General features: G+C 47.0%; 1 protein-coding gene across 30 annotated transcripts in view; it reads right to left on the bottom strand.

Annotated features, from left to right (window-relative positions):
- Nucleotides 1-22,443, bottom strand: part of FANK1 (fibronectin type III and ankyrin repeat domains 1) — a 113,684-nt gene that overhangs the window by 31,909 nt on the left and 59,332 nt on the right. For 14 of the 30 annotated variants that reach the window (XM_084995895.1, XM_084995900.1, XM_084995899.1 and 11 more), the window contains exons 2-3: nt 8,993-9,157; nt 1-125 (exon numbers count right to left, since the gene is read on the bottom strand). Coding sequence is in view for 16 of the 30 variants with exons in the window: in XM_084995879.1 (XP_084852005.1) it covers nt 1-125; nt 8,980-9,157 (303 nt within the window). In the remaining 14 variants the exon portion in view is untranslated. Of the gene's footprint in view, nt 126-8,979; nt 9,158-22,443 lie in introns of all 30 variants that reach the window. The other 16 variants (XM_084995879.1, XM_021072603.2, XM_021072604.2 and 13 more) reach the window with 2 other exon arrangements.

The raw sequence follows: 22,443 nt of genomic DNA, 5'->3' as shown, positions 1-22,443 counted from the left end.
GGGTCGTTGACACCGCGACCACGGGGCTGTACTCGTACTCTCCGGAGGGGCTGGTGACCTTCAGTCGAAACCTGTACAGGGTCCGTGGTTCCAGACCTTCCACCACGTGCTTCGTCGCGTATCCCCTAGACGGGAGGAGACACAGGGCATGACGCCACCCGGGACTCGAGGCAGCAACCCGAGCGTTACGCCGGAGCGGGTGGAAGGATCTCTGAGTGTCCTTCACTCCAGGGCTGGTCTTGGTGGCGTCCATCGGTCACACCAGGCTGCCCCGCCCCAGCAGAGCACCTGCCGGGCGGCCACCCCCGCCCGGCAGGTGCTCTCTCTGCCGAAGTCCCCCCCCAGGGCCAACGCCCATCATTCTGTACTTTGGAGAAAGGATCATTATGTGTCGCAAGTGGCAAAGCTTCACGTTAGAAAGCGCAGTGAGCAGGCCAATGGCACGTGTGATTTTCGGGCGGGTCTTGGAGAGGATGGGTGAGGCGGTCTAATTGGCGGCTGTTACCGATTGCAGGAAAGACCCTACTACAGGGGAGGATGCAGAGGAGAGGAGGCTGCCCCGCTGGAGAGTCAGGCAGCGCTCCCATCACACCAGGAGGTCAGGCTCGTTCAGGAAAACCCTTGCGGGAAGAGGGCGCGGAAGAGAAAGCTGATCCGAGACTGCGATGGAAATCCACACGCCTCGGGAGGCAAGGACTGAGTGGAATCATTTGGAGCCTACACAACAAGCACCAAGAATCGCAGGCAGGCAGTGCTGCTGGCTCGAGAGACGCTGGGACCCAGCAAAAGTGCCGAGACCCTGCCCCTCTGCCTGTGAGGCGGCCTGGGGGCTGCTTGGACCCACCATACTTTCAAGGTCACCAGGGCTCCAAGGGGCCACAGAATCGCACCCCAATCCTCGGCTCCCCTTTGCTGCCAGAAGTCTTCACTGGGCCCCTTATGAACCTCCATGTCTCTCTCTCAGAGCCCTCATCTAAATTTTTCTTTCCCTGAACCCAAAGACCTGATTTGCGAGGGGGTGGAGGGAGTGTGTGTTTGAGGAGGTACTATTTCCAGTGCTTTCTTCTCTCCCACATCCGCATCAGCCCAGCCTTTGTCGCCTTTCAGGACACTCCCCACAGCTCCCCGGGCGCCAAGCTTACCATCACTCTCTCCATTCTCCGTTTCTAATTTTTCTTTCATTTTCAGCAGACCTGTGCAGAGGCCAGAATCATACTTTGGGATTCACAGTTCACCTTTCAAAAGTGTTTACGTGAGACCTAAATATGACACATCAATCCCTTTCCAGGCAACTCAACAAACCTGTCCGGTACCCATGACTTGGGAGGTGCCGGGAAGGAAGGTGGGGGATGCAGCCCCAGACCAGCTCAGGGCTGAGATGGATCCGTCCGCTCCTGCTGGTGGGGGCACGCAGAAGGGCAGTCAGGGTGGCAGCTGGGTCAGGCTGAAGTGACAGTGCTGGGGGAGGGGGGCAGCACCAATGATAAGGGCTCTTAGGAAAACACGGCTTCCTTCTGGGCCGGGTGGGTGGGCTCACACCTCACCCATCAATTCAACAGCCTCACCCACTCACCCCAGCACCCACTGGAAAAGCCGTCTCTCCCCACAGACAAGGCACAGCATCAGGCGCGTACCTGAGAGGCAGCCCAGCCCTTGGTCTGGGGGAGGAGGATGCTTCAGGAGAGTTTCTAAGGCCCCAGAAGGCTTCTAAGGTCTAGCTCCCAAACTCACCCATCAGACACATAATTCCTCCGCTGGGAGGGCGAGCAAGGAGAGAGGGGCCCCAAAGCGTGTCCTCCGTGGAGGGGCCTCTGATGCAAAGTGAGACACGGGGTGAGAACTTCCCGAACAGAGAGGCAGACAGGGCGGGGGAAGGAGGGACGCGGGCGGTCTGAGAAAGGCAGGCTGGGTGAGAAGGACCTGGAATCGTGGGGGGATGGACGGGGCCGGCGAGAGCAGAGAGTGCTAACAGAAGGATCTGGTGCCCCGGAGAGCGGACAGGTCTGGATTCGCTCCCGAGAGAAGTCCCGGCTCAGGGACCTAAAGAGCCACTTACAGAGACCTCGGCCCTTTGTGTTTCTCTCCCTTCATTTTTTATTCAAAATGAAAAAACTGTAAGCTGGAGTGAAGTCCTGAATGCTCAGAGATGCCTTTCTCGCATCACCAGTTACTTCAGGCACCAGAATCTACATGACTTCGCAGGCAGAGCGCTGACAGCGCCAAGAAGAAGATGAGGGTGTCGGGGCCCTTTGAAACTGGGCAGGACCCTGTGGGCTCTTGGGCACAAAAGCCTTTCTGTGCCCCCCCCCCCATTTCTTCTTCTGGGAAATGGGCCTCATTCAGCCTCCAGGCCCTTGCCTGAGTTCCCAAGGGCAGGTTTGAACAGTTGCTTCTCAGGGAAGAGAGGGGACGCAGAGACCGGGGAGGAGCCGTCAAGAAACAATGGCGCAGCTCCGAGGCAGGATCCCGCTTCCTCCTCAAGGGATGCGCAGAACAGTACCTTTGAGCTCCTCTGCTGAACTAAAACCCCCAACAAATGGAAGATGTGGCGAAGCAGCCTTCACTCCAGGACCACCAGAACCAGGCCAGAGGCCACTAAACACCAGCTCTGAAGAATGCAGGCTTTTGCATCTACCATGATCCCTATCTATGGCCTATTTTCTATGCCAAAGCTATACAACCACCTCCTCAGCTCTCCCAAGGGAGGGCAGAGTTTTTTGGGCACTAGCTTGCTGTGGTCCCCTTTGCCTGGCAAAGCAATAAAGCTACTTGTTTCTCCACCCAAAACCCTGTCTCCGCCTATTTGGCACCAGTGGACAGAGCCCAAGGCTCAGCCACACCTTCTGACCTTCATCTGTGCTCCCCTGCCTTCTGCAGGAGGACGCAGCCTCCCTAACTGATGCCGTCTTTCCTTGCAGCGCATTTCTTTTTACCAGAAGAAGTTGTGTTTGTCAAGGTGGCCTCCAGCTCTCCTCCCATCCTTCAGGTGTACATTTCATTTCCCTCCTTTAGAGTCTAGCTCCTCCCCCCAACCAGGTGAGCTGCGGCAAAGGCCTGCCATGCAATTCTGAGCCGGCCTTAAGATGACTGACAGCTTCTGATCTTGCCCCCTCAGAAGGCAGCCTCCGTGTGAAGATGCTAACTTCCCCACTGGAGGGAGGGGCGAACCTGGTGAGAGTTTGGAAGATGCCAGACAATAAAGGAAAACACCAGAGCTCAGTCGGCCATCCATGTCCCAGCCACTCCAGCCGAGGCATCAGCCACATGAGGGACGCCATGTGGATTCCTCACCCCCAACAGAGCCACACCAGCCAAGACCACGTGGAGCAGAGACAGGCCACCCCCACACTGCTCAAACTGGAGAATCACGAGCAAACAGATGATTACTTTACACTCTGAGCAAAACAGCTAAATTTGGACTATTTTGTTATGCAGCAATACCTAACTGATACACCACGTATCCACAAAGAAGAAACTATAATAAAGACAATGAAGAAAGGATACCAACAGCCTTAAAAAACCAAAAACTGAAGTGTTGAAAATAGATATAAATAGGAGTTCCTGCTGTGGCACAGTGGAAACGAATCCAACTAGGAACCATGAGGTTGCGGGTTCGATCCTTGGCCTCGCTCAGTGGGTTAAGGATCCGGAATTACTGTGAGCTGTGGTGTAGGTCGCAGATGTGGCTCGGATCCTGCGTTGCTGTGGCTCTGGCATAGGCTGGCGGCTACAGCTCCAATTAGACCCCTAGCCTGGGAACCTCCATGAGTACAGCCCTAAAAAAGGACAAAAAGACAAAAAACATATAGAGAGATATAAATACATTTACCATGAAAGGAAAGGCCCTAAGACTGAGATAAATTTTCAGAAAAACTATGTGGTCTAAGCAATAATAACAACAATAAACCCAAATACATCAGCTTGGAACAAAGCAGCCATACGAGTAGGTGGATTTTATCATTATATGAACATAGGTCCACGTCTATAGCTATCTGAGCCATAGAACCGGAGCCTGCAATTTGCGGCATCTGAAAAGGTCTTTTGGAGCTCAGTGAGACTATCACGTCCAAACCTCAATGGAATTCAATTGCCAGGTGGCAAAGACTTAACATAGCTTTAGACCGAAATAAAACCCAAAGTGCCCCCAATAAAATCCAGTATTGCTAAGTATCATAGGATCACCATGAAGCAAATAGCATGAAAAAAAGCCCTGGAAAGAAAAATCACAGAGCCGCCTTACAAAACAGATGCCACGGGGCAGGGTGATGGAGGCTGGAGGCTTTCATCAGTAGAGATGCCCAAGGAGAGGACCAGAGACGCAGCTGCCAGCCCCCCCCCCGGGTCCTCCCCAGTGATGGCCGCACAGATGCGGGCATGTTTAACGGGAGCGGTTCATCAGACCCGTGGAGAAGCAGAGCTTCACGCAGACCAGGCAGGGTAGCTTGAAGGTGAAACAGTCTCAGAACCCTTCCACAGCAGAGGAAATACACCAAAGAATGAAGCACACCCTTATTTTGTTATCAAAGCAAATATTTGATGCCAGAGCTGAGCAAACATGAAACACAGCCAAGTACGGACATGCCCAGGGACTCAATGACCAGACTTCTCTTCTCTCGCTGTGTCCCCGCTCCCAGCACTCCAATCCCGTCTTCTGCTGAGGACTCGGAAATCCGTTTCTCCAGCCCAGCCTCTCCCCTGACTCATTCTTTCCCAGCTGCCCCTCCTTGGCCAAAACCATCTGGATGCCCACTAGTGCCAAGACGGGCTTGGGTTCCACCCCTAGTCTCTGTTGTTCAAGATGCTCAGGCCAAAACCCTTGGTGCCACCTGTGGAAGACTGGCCTGTTGTTCAGATACTTGGTGGCCTCCTCAGGAGTCTAGATGCCAGTGCTGCTAAGCTCAGACACAGCTGTAGGACTTGCTCTGAGCAATGAAGTAGGCACAGAGGGGCAGCGTTTCATTCTGGGTGGAAGCTTCTGGAAACAGGGCACCACACTCTCTGCCTCCACTGCCACCATGACTGGCAGCATCCCAGCAGAGGCCACTCCACCAGCCAGGATGATGGGGAAAGGACAAGATGAGCGGAGGTGACACACAAAGGGTGCTCGATGTGGGACATAAATGCCCCACATAGACCACCACTGCAAGTCACTGCGCTTCCGGAGCTGATGCTTTGCATGGCCCGTGGCCAAGCCTGGAGGCCTCTGCTGATGCTGCCTTGACAATCCTCCTCCTCTCCCACCCCACATCCGATCCCCCAGCAACGCACACCTGAAGTCAACCACCTTTCACACTCTGTTATTGCCTCCATCAATTACTGCAAAAAAAGCTTCCCAATGAGCCACTCCCCCTCCAGCTGCTCCAGCCATCCTGCCTCCCCACAGCCTCTGCCCCACTCAGCGGCCAGGGTCACCCTCAAAGGGTGTGACCACCACGGCCCTCCCCGGTGCCTTTTCTATCTCTCAGAGCATCAGCCCCCAAGCTCCCAGGGGTTGCCCCCGTCCCCACGCCAACCCCATCCCCCCTTGGCCTTCTCATTGCCTTCACTCCTTGATGTTTCACCTGCTGTGTCTCCTGCCTGGAACGTTCTTCCAGAGATGCACGGGGCTCCACACCCGCCTCACTGGCTTCTCAGCTGTCACCTGCTCAGTGAAGCCTTCTTCCCCTCCATGCCAAGCTCCCAAACGTTCCCCCACTTTTCCTCCTTGGGACTCCGCCTTCTGACGCTCTATTTTTACTTATGTATCTTACTTAACATGTGTCTTCCTCATCACGAGGGAGGAATTTTGTCTGTTTGTCCAAGGCCACACCTCCAGCATCCAAAACAGTGCCTGGCACGTGGCAGGTGCTGATGGAATAAGTGAAATGCATGATATGGGTACCAATTACCATAGGAACTTGGGGAGACAATAGCAAGAGCTTCTCAGTTGAGGCAGAATCTGACATGGGCGGAAGAAAGGTGGAGGAGGGGAGATCTGTCCCAACAAGGAAAAATAGCTGAGCATACATGCAGGAAAAGTCAAGACATATTTAAAGGACAGTAAGCAGATTTTGTTGGAGGGTTTGTGCTCAGAAATAAGAAACGGCAAGAAAGGCAGGTTGCTGCAAACGGTGAAGAGCAGCCAGTGTTGGTCTAAAGAGTTTGACCTTCATCCTTTAAGCAGGGGACACCCACGGGAAGACAATCGGACAGAAAGAAGATTAAAAAGAAAAGTGATCTCGCAAGATAGAGGGAAGCGATGTGGGCAAGAAGGACGCAGCCAACTCAACAAGCAAAGAAGCTGGGCGGCTAGAGGACCTGCGGATCCAGCAATGACCAGTCAGAAAACGGATCCTACATGCCACCTAATAGGGGAAATGCCACGGCCCCACGCAGGAAAGCACAGTAGAAGCCTGCAAAGGGAAAACCCACAAAACTGGCTGTGAGAAGGAGAGCTCCTGTCTGAGGCGACAGCACTGACTCAAGACTGACTGGGTGGGAAGAGGAGCAGAAACAGACAAGGCAAAAAGAGGCTCTTAAGTCCACAAGTCCAAGGTCAGATGGTCTAATTGCTTTTTTAAAGAAAGGCATTTGCTAGTTTTAAGGATGCCTCTGGAAAGTGACACAAGGGAGAAAAGGGGTCGAGTTTAACACGGTCTAATTCTGCCACCTAGTGTCGAGATTCATGCCAAGTCTCAGAGGCAAGGTGGGCATCTCAAAATCCTGCTTAGAGATGGGGCCCTGTCAGCTCCCAGATGGCCCCGCAATGCCAGGCAACCGTCCAGGTGAACTCCAGGACCAGAGAGCACTCTGGGGACAGAACACAGACACATCCGGCTGGAGGCCCGTGGACATGGTTGCTGGTCATCCAGCAAAGGCGAGGCGGAAACAGGAAAGCAAGGAGTACCCAGGCAGCCCCACCCAGCGTGCCCAAGTATGGCTCATGGCACAAGGGAAATAGACAGAAAAAATGTCTTTTTCTCTCTCCATAGAAATACTTATTAAACCATCATTCATGCTCTTGGAAACTACCTACCAGAGAGTAACACATGATTAAAATAACATTTCAGGAGTTCCCACTGTGGCTCGGTGGGTTAAGCACCTGACCTCATTTCTGTGAGGACAGGGGTTCAATCCCTGGCCAGGCTCAGCAGGTTAAGGATCCGGCGTTGCCACAGCTGTAGCATGGGTTCCATCCTTGGCCCAGGAACGTCCACGTGCTGAGGGCATGGCCAATGAGTAAGACAAAATAAAATAAAACCCTATCTGTGTCTCGTATTTGGTCTCATCCTGAAACACAGTCACTCGGCCATCAGTAACACTGTCAGAGGGAGAAATAAGGGTTGAAATGAAAATAAAGGAGAAAATGACTTCCTGACGATTCCTGCTGCACTTACTTCTTCATGCAACAAGTATTTCGAGGGCCTCCTGCGTGGAAATGCAGTGAAGGAGCTGGAGATAGAGCGTGAAGCAAGAAGGAATCTTATCTGCCTTGTGTAGAGGGTTTTTTTATTTATTTATTTATTTGTTTGTTTGTTTGTTTTTTAGAGCCGCGCCTGCGGCATGTTGATGTTCCCAGGCTAGGGATCTAATCGGAGCTACAGCTGCCAGTCTACGCCAGAGCCACAGCAGCGCAGGATCCGAGCTACGTTTGTGACCTGCACCACAGCTCATGGCAACGCCGGATCCTTGACCCACTGAGCGAGGCTAGGCATCAAACCCGCAACCTCATGGTTCCTAGTCGGATTCGTTCCCACTGCACCACAACGGGAACTCCCTTGTGTAGAGTTTAGATGTTGGTGGGGAAGCAGAAAATGAACAGGCAAACAGTACAAGGTCCCTGGCACAGCTCAATGTCATGAGGCGAACGAAAGAAGGTCGTGACAGAGAGGACCGCTGGGCAGAGGAGGGCTACTTCAGGTGGCCTCTGGAGGAGGGCAGTCTTGGACCTGATATTTGTGTGGTGTGAAGACGAACAGAGGGAAATGCACTCAAGGGGACGGCAAAGAGAAAAAGGCCCTGATGACTCGGTGATTGATTGTACAAAATGATGTCTTGCTGAGTGGATAGCAATGGTACTTACGAAAGTCAAAAAACCTGGAAAAAGGCCGGGGCCAAGGGGTCAGATAGAAAAAATTTATGGAGTTCCCATCGTGGCTCAGCAGAAGCGAACCTGACTAGCATCCATGAAGGGGCAGGTTCGATCCCTGGCCTTGCTCCGTGGGCTAAGGATCTGAGGTTGCTGCGAGCTGTGGTGTAGGTCTCGGATGTGGATTGAATCTAGCGTTGCTGTGGCTGTGGTGTAAGCCAGCAGCTACAGCTCTGATTTGACCCTGGGAACCTCCATATGTTTCGGTGCTGCCCTAAAAAGACTGGGGAGAAAAAAAAAGCCAACAGATAAACTTAGGGCACAGGGAAATTTACTCAGGATGCCTGATAACTTATACGGGGAAAAGAACTGGCAAGGAATGAGTATACGTGTATGCATGGCTGATTTACTTTGCTGTGTGCCTGAAATTAACACAACTTTGTAAGTCGACTACATTTCAGCAAGTTTTTTTTTTTTTCAAGAAATGTAAAAAGAGAAGCCCTGATGGAAGCTGAGAAGTCAGGTTGGTTGGAAAGAGTGTTCACAAGTGAACGGTGGGGTGACCCGTGGTCGGCAGTTGTCACATCTGTGACCGAAACAGCCTGATGGAAACGACATCCGACTCACCAAATGCTCCTTGGAGTCTGTCTCTCTGTTTTGCATTTTTAAAAATATACCATTGGAATATTTCCAATGCCTATGAAGCTCTCAAAAGTATAGGAGGTTTAATTTCAAAGGGACCACGACGGCTTACTTTCCAAAAACCATTGTTCATAAAAAGCCTGATTGCAAATGATGCAGACTCATTCTTTTCCTTCATTTCAAAGTGAGTCTTCCTGGAGACAAGAGAACACCTTCCAGCTAATCAAGAAATCAAAGCTAAATGGGAAGCAATTCAATATTGCACCTACGTATAAATGATACCGTAAGTGTGCATTTTGGGGTCTTCCTCTTCGACAGAAAACCTGAACCACTGCTCCTGGGGTCCTTGCCGTCTCGCTTTCTTCTCCAGATCCCAGTATAACTCAATGCTGTGATGAGTCACTTTGCCCACAACAGGTGGATGAGGCTTTGCGGATAGAGTGATTTCTAAAAATAAAATAAAAAATAAAAAGACACAGCATTTCAGGACTCTCCCACGAGCATTACAGCTGCTCAGAGATCAAACTACGTCTTCCCACACGTCAGGCACACGTACGTGGCTCCTCCCTGGGGCTCAAGGAACATGGAGAAAGTGCGAGTGATAGAAAATGCAGCAGATGCGCTGAGCCAGCATCTTCCACAAGCAGATCGAACCCATCAACATTCGAATTCACCTGCGGACCCTTCTCAGAGGCTGGTTAAGGTATGAAACCAAGCAGTTTGCTGTTTGAGCTGCTGAAACTCCATTTGCTACAAGCATCCTTCTGTAACCTGGTTGGTAGACAAAGCCACCAAGCAGATGATAGGACGGGCTCAAGTGTTTGTGTCACGGATGACAAAAGGTTGGTATCTGTTCTACATAAACAGCTCTTACAAACCAACCAAGGGAAAAACCACAGGCCAATAAATAACAATAACACCAGGCAAAATTCAAGCAGCAGACAAATATAGCAAAAATAACAACATCATTTCCACAAAGACACTCCTATTTCCCAGTGGCCCCAGAAATTGATAGCAAGGGGGATACAACTTTACATTCAGTCAAGACACTTAAAGAGAGACGTCATAACTATGAGAAGGGGCAATGGGAGTTCCTGCTGGGGTTCAGCAGGTTAAGAGCCTGACACAGTCTCCGTGAGAATGCGGGTACGGTCCCTGGTTTTGCTCAGTGGGTTAAGGATCCCGTGTTGCCCCGAGCTGTGGCGTCGGTCACAGAGGTGGCTCAGATCCGGCATTGCTGTGGCTGGGGCGTAGGCCTGCAGCTGGGAGTCACCCCTCGCCTGGGAACTTCCACATGCCACAGGAGCGGCCGTAAAAAGAAAAAATATATATTATTTAAAACATAAAAAGTGACGACGGAGGGAAAGAACACATACACTAGTGGTGGGGAAATAAGAATTCGAGCTGTTTTTAGAAAGGAATACGGGAGCATGTATTGAAAGGGAAATACCACGTGCCCTCCTCTCCCATGTGCCACTCCCTGTAGGCCAGTCTCAGGACCTTTATCCGCTATGGTTGTTGGCCATAAAAAGATAATACTGCCAATTACGCAAGTGTTTCTCAGGCCTTGCTCTTTGCTCATCACTGGTCCAAGCCCATAACCCAAGACGTCTACGCATATGTTAGCCCGGCACCGGGCACAGACGGCCCGCGTCCAGTGGCAGGCTCAGGACAGAGTCGGAACCCTCCCTGCTAGGCATCGCCCCTCCAAATCTGGTACACGGGTATCTAGAAAATGAATTTATTGTTACTTTTTTTTTTTTTTTTTTTTTTTTTAGGAGTTATCCAAGTTTCACCACCCACAGCCTCTCATGAACGAGGCCTTCCTAAAAGCACAGCCATGGGTGGCGGCGGCAGCCAGGCTGGTACCGAGGCACCACGTGGCACCACGTTCCATGCCCCACACGGCCAAGGTTAGTGCCCCGAGCAGCAGTGACAGTCTGTGTCCTCTGCTTGGAAACATAGCTTGTCAAGAGGCAAAGCTCCAGCGGGGCAAGCGCTGCCTTTGGCAGAAAAACCATCAAAGCCAGACGGGACCCGAGGGGCCCACACAAATGAGTGTCCTCATTAGCTGAGAGCTGATGTTTTCTGAGGTGGCCAAAAAGGAAACAGTGGGCCAGACCAAACAGGATTGGTTTGGTTTTCAGCCAACCTAGAGTCCCTTGACGGGCGTGTTTTAATCCTTACCACGTTGCAGCCATATACCATAGCTGGTGTTTTCTCCTGGGATAAAGTCTGGCATTTTTTGTCCTGCTAATACACATATCTGAGGATGTCAGTTTCAGGATGGATCCTAAAATATACATACGGACAGGTCCCTAGCCAAAGGACAAACATCACTGTGCCAAGGAAACAGAGGCCCAGGTCCGCTCTGAGCCTCCAGAGGAGGTGACAGAAACGGCGGGTCACAGGCCACTCCTGGGAGGAGAACAGCAAGTCATGCGGCACTTCCTTTGTGCCAGGGCACTGTTGTGGATGCTTTATTTATTCGCTTAATTTCCACTATATGGTATATGGGTTTTTGCTATGGCCATTATAAAACAATCTCAGGGGGAGTTCCCGTTCCAGCACAGCGGAAACGAATCCAACTAGGAACCATGAGGTTGCCGGTTCGATCTCTGGCCTCACTCAACGGGTTAAGGATCCTGCATTGCTGTGGCTGTGGTGTAGGCCGGCAGCTGAAGCTCCAATTCAACCCCTAGCCTGGGAACTGCCATATGCCGCAGGTGCAGCCCTAAAAATACATAAACAAATAAAACAATCTCAGACACAGAGAGGTTAATTAACTCGCCCGAGGTCACAGAGGAGTAACTGGCAGAACCAGGATTAAAACACAGGCCGAGGGGCCAAGGAGTCCCAACTTTAACCTTGTCCCACAGCGCCTCTCAGGCACAGACACCTAATGTGGGGGCCTGGGGTGAAAGACCTATTGGCTCAATCTCCAGAGTTCCTCTAGCCACTCCTTTGAAATCAGGTTTAAACTCTGAACCCACTTGAAACACAAAACGTTTTAAGATGAGCAAAAGAAGAAGAGAAAGGGGCGAGGAGGACAGCCAGGTAATTACTAGGAGTCAAGTGTGGGGCGTGGCATGCAGGAGGGAGTCAGGGCAGCTCCCTTCCGGCCAGGAGTCCGGGGGTGGGGGGGGCTCCCTCAGGAACGGGGTCCGTAAGAAGGAAGATACGATGGTCTAGAGAGACCTCAGGGAGCCAAGAGGCAGAGCGGCTCGGGGACATTCACGCCTCGACACTGGGAAGGGATCCGAAGCCAACCAGATGCCTCTCCGTGCTCAGCATGGAAGCGGAGGAGGGAAGGGTTTCGAACGTGGGCGAAGCCGTGAGTGAGGGACGCGCAGATAAACCTGAGAGGCTGGTCTGTACCAGGGCAGCGGGTACGCTCCCTATCAGCAAAGGGTGCTCACTTGAGTTTACTACCAATACACCAACAAGTCCCTCTGTGCTTCGACTGCAGGTACGCTCCCTATCAGCAAAGGATGCTCACTTGAGTTTATCACCAATACACGAACGAGCCCCTCTGTGCTTCGACTGCATCTTCCTCGAGCCTCACGGAGAAGCTCCAATCGCAGGAGGAGGTTACCCATCCCCAGGACGACAGCCCTGCCTCTCTCTACCCTGGGACTTGCCCACCTGCAAGTATAAACACACCTTTCCTAAAGTGCCTACAATCAACATTTTAAACAACTCTAAAGCTCACCTTACGCCTATTTATTTAACCGGGATGTTTATATCCATATTTGTATTTATGTGTATAAGTATAAACACTATCTTGACAATGGTTTTTTACAAGTTTTATGTTTATACAACCCACCTACAAACACATAGACAATTTTTTGGCCACGCTCACAGCATGTGCAAGTTCCCAGGCCAGGGATCAAAGCCGCACCAAAGCAGTGATCTGAGCCACGGCAGTGATAATGCTAGATCCTTAACTCGCTGCATCACCAGGGAACTCCCTGTAGACACAATTCAGATGCTACTTTAGATGTAGCTTCAGAACTCAATGTTTTCCTAATGATAAGTATCAGATCTTTAAAAGGCACCTTTGCTTATTTAAGTCTGATAAACAGTATCCAAATTTAACCAATCACATCCGATGACACAAGCTCAGGCATAAGTTTACTTTCACTTTTCTAAACATTACTAGCAAAAAGAAGAAAAAAGCCTCACTTTCAATTTTGCATGTTTCCTTTACACAACTGGTTGGATCTTTGCATTGTGACCAATTTTTCTTACCTAAAAAGTTTTTCCAGAAGAGAAGAGACTGGCAGTTGCCAGAGGCAGAAGTGGGGGAGGGGGGTCAATGCCAAATGGGTGAAGGGGGGGACAAGAGGTACAAACTGCCAGCTATAAAATAAATTAGCCTTGAGGATGTGATGTCAGCAATGGTGACTCTAGTTAGCACTGTATTGCGTATCTGAAAGTTGCTAAGAGGGAAGTTCGTCATGGCTCAGTGGTTAACGAATCCGACTAGGAACCATGAGGTTGCGGGTTCAATCCCTGCCCTTGCTCAGTGGGTTAACGATCCAGCGTTGCCATGAGCTGTGGTGTAGGTCACAGATGTGGCTCGGATCCCTCGTTGCTGTGGCTCTGGCGTGGGCTGGCAGCAACAACTCTGATTAGACCCCTAGCCTGGGAACCTCCATCTGCCATAGGAGCGGCCCAAGAAATGGCAAAAAGACAAAAAAAAAAAAAAAAAAAAAAAAGTTGTTAAGAGAGTAGATCTTAAAAGTTCTCATCACAAGAAAAGGAAAAATGTTTGTAAATTACATGGTGATGGATGTTAACGAGACTTATTGTGGGGATCATTTTGCTATGTATACAAATGCAGAACCATTATGCTGTTCACTGGAAAATGCTATATGTTAATTAAAAAATAATATACAATATAAATATACAGTTTTCCCAACAATGAAACAGGGAAAACAGTAACAAAAGTATAAGGCTGATCTCCAAAGGCCGATTACATGAGAATTTATGTTTGTGTCGAGAACTCTAAAAGCTTTCTGTAACAAAGCCCTCATGCAAATCTGACAGATAAAACAATTTTATGCCCCTCCTGCCATTTGTCAAGTAGTAAATAATCTGAACATGAAACACAGAGGGCTTCACACACTGTCACTCTTCAGTCCCTATGGTTACAAAGATGGCATAAAACACGGCTCTCGAATTCGCTCGAAAACTATTGTAAAAAGCTATCATTTACAAATTATAGGTTTAAGCGCCGAATACGACAAGGTTTAAATAAACCACGGTGCCCTATTTAGGCCTCCGCATTCTAAAATTTTAAATATGTAGGTTGTAATAATATGATACTGCAGAAATGTACCAGCCCCATAAGAGGAGGCTCATGAGATGAGTCATTAGACCATGACTCGGGATCTTAATGATAGGCAGCTGAGCATATTTTAAAAGCTACCGAGAGAATCTGTGGTCATGATGGGTACTGGCATTAGCAGTTGTGATTAGTATCATGCAAGGCAGGAAATGAGCATCAGAGAAAGCAAATATGAGTATGCTCGTAATAAACACGCAGCACCACAGAAGCAGAAGGGTGGTTTCCTTGGCCTTCCAAAGACACCTGCACACTTACTGAGGTCAAATGTCATTGACAAGGGACATCTGCAGCCTGCCTCTGGTGGCAGATGGTCCATAATGACGATGACAGGACACAGTGGGGTGCTATATTAGAAACAGTGGTGGCTGCCCCTCAGAGCAATTCATCACGCTAGACCATGCATGTATAGCAATCATAAATCAAAAGCATATTCCAAATCAAAAATGGCATGGAGATCATAGCCATGCCTACACGTTGCATTTCGAAAAGTACCCAAGAATATGGTGGTCATGGATACATATTAAAGAAGGAGTTTTTCAAATATCACAATAGCCATGCAGTGGTGACCATTTCTCCTTTCACTTAAAAATGAAATATGACAGTTAAAATGAGTTTAATTCCACCAAACTCCTCTTTAATTCCACCGTCATAAAATGAATCCTATAAAACCCTCACAGAGGAAAAGACCAAGGGCAGAAGTAGATAATTGAAAAATGTTTTCAGTGGTAACTACAACTGAGAAATGCTTCAAGTTTCTACTAACTTTAAAAGAGGGGCAATAACGCGGAGGTACCATGTATAAAATGGGGTGAAAAACATGCAATGGTAACACGTTGCACTGTTTCAGACTGTGATCAGACCGACTTGCGGTTGCCAGTGGGGAGGGCGTGGGATGGCGGGGGAGTTCGGGGTTAGTAGATGCAACCATTACATTTCGAATGGCTAAGCAACGAGGTCTTGCCGTACAGCACAGGGAACTATGTTCAGTCTCCTGGATGTGTAACCAAGTCATTCTGCTGTGCAGCAGAAATTGGCACAACACTGTAATTTTAAAAAACAGGAAAAAAATAAATACCCGTTATGCAAGGCAAAAAAAATACTGTGATCAAACTGGCTTATACCATACATCAACCAACCAACCTTTCATGAAAGCAATTTGGCCATACTCAAAACAATGATTATAAAAATATCCCACCTGGTGACCCTAATCCTAGAAACTCAACCCAAGAAAATAATTCAAAACCAAAAGACAGGTCTAAAGGCTCAAATGTTTTTATACTGTGTGCTTTCGCTTATTAAAAAATTTCAGACATACCAAGTAGAAAGAATAGTGAATCCCCCTGTACCTGACACCCAAATTCATCAATTATCAACAAGATTAGGGCCAGTCTTATTTCATCTATGCTTTTGCCTACCTCCATCCCTCCCCCACAAGGCTAAAACCAAAGTTTTGAAGAACAGTTAATTTACAATATTGTGTTATTTTCAGGTGTACAAACTGATTCATATATAAGTTATATATATAAATAATAGAATTACATTATAAATGTTAAATTATATAAATAGTAACCTCAAGGACACCATAGAGCCTGAGTACCTTATTCTTTAACCAGTTTCTTTGTCTTTTTGCTATTTCTTGGGCCGCTCCCGCGGCATATGGAGGTTCCCAGGCTAGGAGTCGAATTGGAGCTGTAGCCACCGGCCTACGCCAGAGCCACAGCAACGCGGGATCCGAGCCGCGTCTGTGACCTACACCACAGCTCACGGCAACGCTGGATCCTTAACCCACTGAGCAAGGCCAGGGACCGAACCCACGACCTCATGGTTGCTAGTCGGATTCGTTAACCACTGTGCCAGGACGGGAACTCCCTTAACCAGTTTCTTATCAGCAGACTAATACCTGCTTTTGTTGACTAAAAAAAAAGTGTGTGTATATATATATATATATATATATATATATATATATATATATATATATATATATATAATCCTGTTCAGATTTTTTCCATTATAGGTTATTACAAGATATTGAATATAGGTAATTTCCTGTGCTGTACAGTAGGTCCTTGTTGGTTATCTATTTTATACGTAGTAGTGTGTCCATGTTAATCTCAAACTCTTAATTTCCCCCCATCTCCCCCACTATCTTCTTGGGTAACCAAAAGCCTGTTTTCCATGTCTGTGCATCTATTTTTGTTTTGTAAATAAGTTCATTTCTATCATTTTTTTAGATTCCACATGTAAGTTATATGATATGTCTTTCTCTAACTTAATTTACTTAGCATGATCATCTCTAGGTCCATCCATGATGTGGAAAACAGCATTATTTCATTCTTTTTTATGGCTGAGTAGTATTCCATTGTATATATGTACCACATCTTTTTTTTTCTCCCAAGATTTTTCCTTATTTTTTTATTACTCAATGAATTTATTACATTTATAATTGTACAATGATCATCACAATCCAATTATATGTACCACATCTTTATGCATTCCTCTGTCAATAGATATTTAGGTTATTTCCACACCTTGGCTATTGTAACTAGTGTTCATTAATAGCTAAATTTAATGAGACTTCACCTTCTATCAGACTGTTCTAAGAAACATATATATATAATTTAACCTTCATAGCAACCTTAGGAAGTACTAGAATTCCCATTTTAGAGATAGACCACAGACGTTCCCTCCTAACTCAGTGGATTAAGGATCTGGCATTATTACTGTTGTGGCTCTGGTTACAGCTGTGGCACAGGTTCAATCCTGTGCCCAAGAACTTCTACATGCCACAAGCGTGGCTGTAAATAAATAAAAGACCATAGGCACGCGGAGATCACATAACTTGCCAGGGAGGGCATCCAGTATGCAGCAGAGCAAGAATTTGAACCCAGGCAACATGACCCCAGAACCATGCCCTTGAGGGCTCTTTGTATGCTACTACCTCCCTGGGTTTAAACACATAGATAGGTAAATGATAACATAAAACCCAAGAGAACCATTTTAGCATCAATGATAGCAACAAAAACTGCAAACGAGATAAATGTCCAAGAATATAGAATGTGTTATATACACCGCAGTACATCATTTAAATGCAAAAGTATTTAGCCACTAAAAAACCACACGTGGAAGAATACTTAAGTATGTTTGATATGCTAAAAGGAATACGAATTTGCACAGACACTGTGATTATAATGATAAAATCTACAGATGCACACGGACCGAAGACAATTAGAGTGGTGGAATTACGGCTGATTTTTTCAGTAAATTTTAATGCTGTAATAGGATTGAATAAGAAAAACATAAAATGGCATATTTTCACTCATTCTTACTGAAAACAAAATCAGCTAAAATAAACTACCAGTCTAGATTCTCTTCCCTGAGCTCGTACGGATAAAACACAAACAAGCCAGACAAAAAAATAAAAAGAAACCAAGAATAAGTCAACATGGAACCTTCATAAGACATTTCAATTAGTCTCTGGTTCAATTTATTGACCATTTTGGTGTCAAGCAAAAGATATTCCGCTTCACATTTACTGACGAGAAGTAAGTGTACACCCACTCATCCAGCACGTAGGGGGGACACCGAGGACGACGTGCCCCAAGGGCATGGGGAGTGGGTATCAAGAGACCAGCAGGGAACCTTCCACCCAATCCAAACTGAGGCGAGCCACTGGGAAAGGGGAGACGGCAGGGGCAGAGGGAGCCCCTGGGGAGACCTCATCTAACCTGGGGGTGAGGTGCCCTTAGGTGAGATTTGAAGGATCGGGGGATGAGTCTAGCAGAGCCCGTGGGCAGGGAGTCCACCCTTTATTGGAAGCATTTTAACATCCTTAGAAAACGTTCTCGTGTTTTTCTTTTCCAAGCCTCCGTATCTTTTAAGGGAAAGCAATATAGAAGGCAAACTGCTTAAAGTTGCTTCTCCCTACTCTGCTAAGTTCTTCAAGGGCAAGAATCAGTTTGCACATCAAAAATCAAACACAAAACTCAACGAAGCAACAAAAAACAAAAGACAATTCCTCCTACAGGAAGAGTCAGGAGGCACTGCCTTTTGCCCCGGCTCCACCGCAGATGTTCCTTGCCAGAAAAGCAGGGATAGCGCGCTTTCCCTGCCTCCCTCTTCGATTTACCGCAAGGAAAAAAAATACGGAGTTCCCGTCGTGGCGCAGTGGTTAACCAATCTGACTAGGAACCATGAGGTTGCGGGTTCGATCCCTGGCCTTGCTCAGTGGGTTAAGGATCTGGCCTTGCTGTGAGCTATGGTGTAGGTTGCAGATGCAGCTCAGATCCTGCGTTGCTGTGGCTCTGGAGTAGACCAGTGGCTACAGCTCTGATTCGACCCCTAGCCTGGGAACCTCCATACGCTGCGGGAGCGGCATTAGAAAAGGCAAAAAGACAAAACAAACAAAAAAAAATACTGTGACTTACAAACACTGAAAAGTGAATTTATGTATAAGGGCTTCACAAACGTAAGGGAGTGGTAACACCTTTGAAAACGTTCCCCTGTTCCATACTTTTCGCTACATGAAAACCCAATTTGGATTTCTCTGTAGTCAACAAGTGGTGGGAAAAAGAAGTGGTTTTCCAAGCAATTTCTTTTGCTGAATTACAGTAACTACAAGTCATGCGGGATTGGATCCGAGCAGGCACTGTACTGGACACTCTCACTCAACAGTGTGTCTACACGTCACAGTGAGGATGGGTGAGGAAGTGACCAAGCCTCTAAGAGGTAAAGCTCAAGGCTTCAAAACCGGGAAGAGGGAGCAGGGCTTTCAGCCCAGCCACTAACTCCCAGGCTGTGCTCTCCCCCCGACAGGCCAAGTGGGGTGGGGCTTCAGAGCTTCTCAGTGGAAACCAACGATGAATTCTGGTGAAATAACATCTACCACAATCAGATATGAAAAGTCAAATTGCTATTTATATCCTTTTGTCCCTCAAGTTTAAAATGCATTTATACTGAGAAATGGCAGTATGTGCCAGCAGAGGCAACAGGGCAGTGTTCACAACCCTCTGCTTAGCCTACATATGTTCTTTTTTATTATTATTATAGTTGATTTCCAATGTTCTATTAGTTTCTGGTGTACAGCAAAGTGATTCCGTTTATATATGTAAATACATACATATTTATATATCACATACAAATATATGTAAATGTATATTTTATACATATACACACTTCATTTTCAGATTCTTTTCCATCATCGCTTATTACAAGATGATGAATATCGTTCCCTGTGCTGCACAGTAGGTCCTCGTTTATTTACTTTATATGTGTAGTTTGTATCTGTTAATTCCAAACCCCTAATTTATTCCTCCCCCCTTTTCCCCTTGGGTGACCATAAGTTTGTTTTCTATGTTCGTGAGTCTATTTCTATCTGGTAAATAAGCATTTGTATATTTTGGATTCCACATATAAGTGATATCCTATGATATTTGCCTCTCATTTTGCTTTACTTCTCTTTATATATGATAATCTCTAGATCCACCCATGTTGCTGTAATGGCATTATTTTGCTTCTTTACGGCTACATAATATTCCATTGTATAGATTTACCACAGCTTCTTTACACATTCCACTGTAGATGGACATCAAGATTGCTTCCATGTTTGGGCTGTTGTAAATAGTGCTGCTACGAACACTGAGGTTCAGGTATCTTTCTGAATTACAGTTTTGTCCAGATGTATGCCTAGGAGTGGGACAGTAGTATCATATTAGTAGCTCTATTTTGGGGGGGGGGTTCAATTTTTCTCTTTTTAGGGCTACACCTGTGGCATATGGGAGTTCCCAGGCAAGGGGTTGAATCAGAGCTGTAGCTGCCAGCCTACACCACAGCCACGACACCACCAGATCCAAGGCGCACATGAGACCTATGCCGCAGCTTGCAGCAATGCCAGATCTTTAACCCACTGAGCAAGCAGGGATCAAACCCGCAACCTCAGAGACATCAGGTCCTTAACCCACCGAGCCGTAATGGGAACTCCATTACTTGTAAACTTTTTTATGATGGCCCTTCTGACCAGTGTGAGGTGATAACCCATTGTAGCTTTCATTTGTGTTTCTCTGAATTATTAGTGACATGGAGCATCTTTTCATGTGTCTGTTGGCCATCTAAGTGTCTTCTTTGGAAAAATTTCTATTTAGGTCTTCCGCCCTTTTTTTTATCATGTTGGGGTTCATTTGTTTTGCAGATGACATATGTCCTTAAGAAGACTGTACCACAAAGGGACCTGCCCAAGCCACTCAGTGGGAACACAAGGTCAACACGGCACACCCAACCTCACCAAGGATGAGAACGATGCGATGCCAACGAGGAGACAGCACAGTTATCAGTCTTAAAAAAAAACTGCAACTCCCAGGGGCAGTGAAGAGAAACGGGGAACACTCCCAAACTGCCAGTGGGAAATCTAAGCTGGGAAATCTAAGCGATGTGGCCGAGTGAAGTGAAGTTCAGGACGTGCATTCTTGATGGTCCAGGAATTCCACTCCCAGCTACAGTCCCCGACAGGAAGCTTGGCTCATGGCCACTCTGAAGTGGGAAAAAACTGAAAACCACCTAGATGGCTGGCGAGAGGAGATGGGAGGAATTATGACTAATTATACACACTGGAATGCCATACAGCAGTCAAGATTAAAGTTACAGCTATTTCAATAATTAACTATATCTACATTAATAAATCAGGCTGGGGAGGGGTTGAATCACAAAAGCAAGTTGTAAAAGAGTATGTATAGAATGGTACAATTTATATAAAGCTTTAGAAAGCAAAACCACATCAAAAGGAGGAGGGAGAGGAAGGAATGGAGTAGCAGAACAATAATTTCAGGAGTTCCCAGCATGGCACAGTGGAAACGAATCCAATTAGGAAACATGGGGCTGCGGGTTCAATCTCACTCAGTGGGTTAAGGATCCAGCTTTGCTGTAAGCTGTGGTGTAGGTCACAGACGCGGCTTGGATCGGGAGTTGCTGCGGCTGTGGTGTAGGTGTAATTAGACCCCTAGCCTGGGAACCTCCCTATGCCGCAAGTGCAGCCCCCAAAAGACAAAAATAACAACAATAATTTCACTGGCAACGTTTTGTTTCTTAAGCTGGGTGGTGGCACATGAATATTTATTATTTCGTTTTATTTCTGTTATGCCTTAACTATTTAATAAAACAAAACAAGGTACTGGGATGCATGGATGTGTTTAAATCCTTACTGTCTTACGCATCTGCCAAGTAAATGGGTCTCTGGGTAGCCTGTACTTCTAAACCACCCTAAGACAAATATCCTGTCACTTACAACTGCAACCGGAAACAAACGATACAAATGAACTTATTTCCAAAACAGAAACAGACTCAGAGAAATAGAAAATAAATTTATGTTTACAAAGGAGGAAAGGGAGGAGAGAGAAATTACAAGTTTGGGATTGTCAGTTACACACGACTGTATATAAAATAGATAACCGACAAGGTCCTCCCTATAGCACAGGAAACTCTATTTGGTACTCTGTAAAAGAACTTGAGTAAGAATGGCTACACGAATAACTGCATCACTGCTGTATACCTGAGGCACGCAACAACTTAGGTCAAATATACTCCAATATAAGATAAAAATTTTTAAAAAAGGAGTTCCCGTCGTGGCGCAGTGGTTAACCAATCCGACTAGGAACCATGAGGTTGCGGGTTCGATCCCTGCCCTTGCTCAGTGGGTTAACGATCTGGTTGTTGCCGTGAGCTGTGATGTAGGTCGCAGATGCAGCTCGGATCCTGCGTTGCTGTGGCTCTGGTGTAGGCTAGTGGCTACAGCTCCAATTCGACCCCTAGCCTGGGAACCTCCATATGCCATGGGAGCAGCCCAAGAAATGGCAAAAAAGACAAAAAGAAAAAAAAAAAAAAGAAAAACACTGGGAGATAGATAATGGAGCAATGCTTGCAAAATTCTGAGGCAAAATGACTTCAAATGGAGATTTATATTATTATAGAAACCATTACTACAGTGAGAACGAAATACAGATATTTTTAGACTAACAAACAAAAACCCCCTACCTTAAAATGTTATATAAAGGTGGCCCAGTTTCAAATTCAGAAATCCTTGGGAGTTCCCTGTCTTTAATATTGTCTACACTGCAGGAACGCCTTTGATCCAAATAGAGAGCAGGCTCTTGGAGAAGATGAGCCGAGGCCTGTTCGCGCTCCACCCCCAACTCCACCCAACATTCAATGCGAGTTGATCTGACATTATTCAAATATTGAAGGGATTCCATGTTATAACTCCTTAAGATGTGTTGTAAATGATTTAACCATGAAAGATTAGTGTCTTCACACACATTATATGTAACTTACCATATTTTATTCTACAGCTGCAAACGCTTATCAATGCTTAGACTGCATATTATTTACCAGGAGG

Source organism: Sus scrofa, chromosome 14 (genome assembly GCF_054392235.1).
Source record: "Sus scrofa isolate SSC_HxYL_T2T_F1_AM1 chromosome 14, Sscrofa_HxYL_maternal_Yorkshire_Landrace_v2.0, whole genome shotgun sequence".
Lineage (NCBI taxonomy): Eukaryota > Metazoa > Chordata > Mammalia > Artiodactyla > Suidae > Sus > Sus scrofa.
This window is presented reverse-complemented; position numbering and strand designations above follow the sequence as displayed.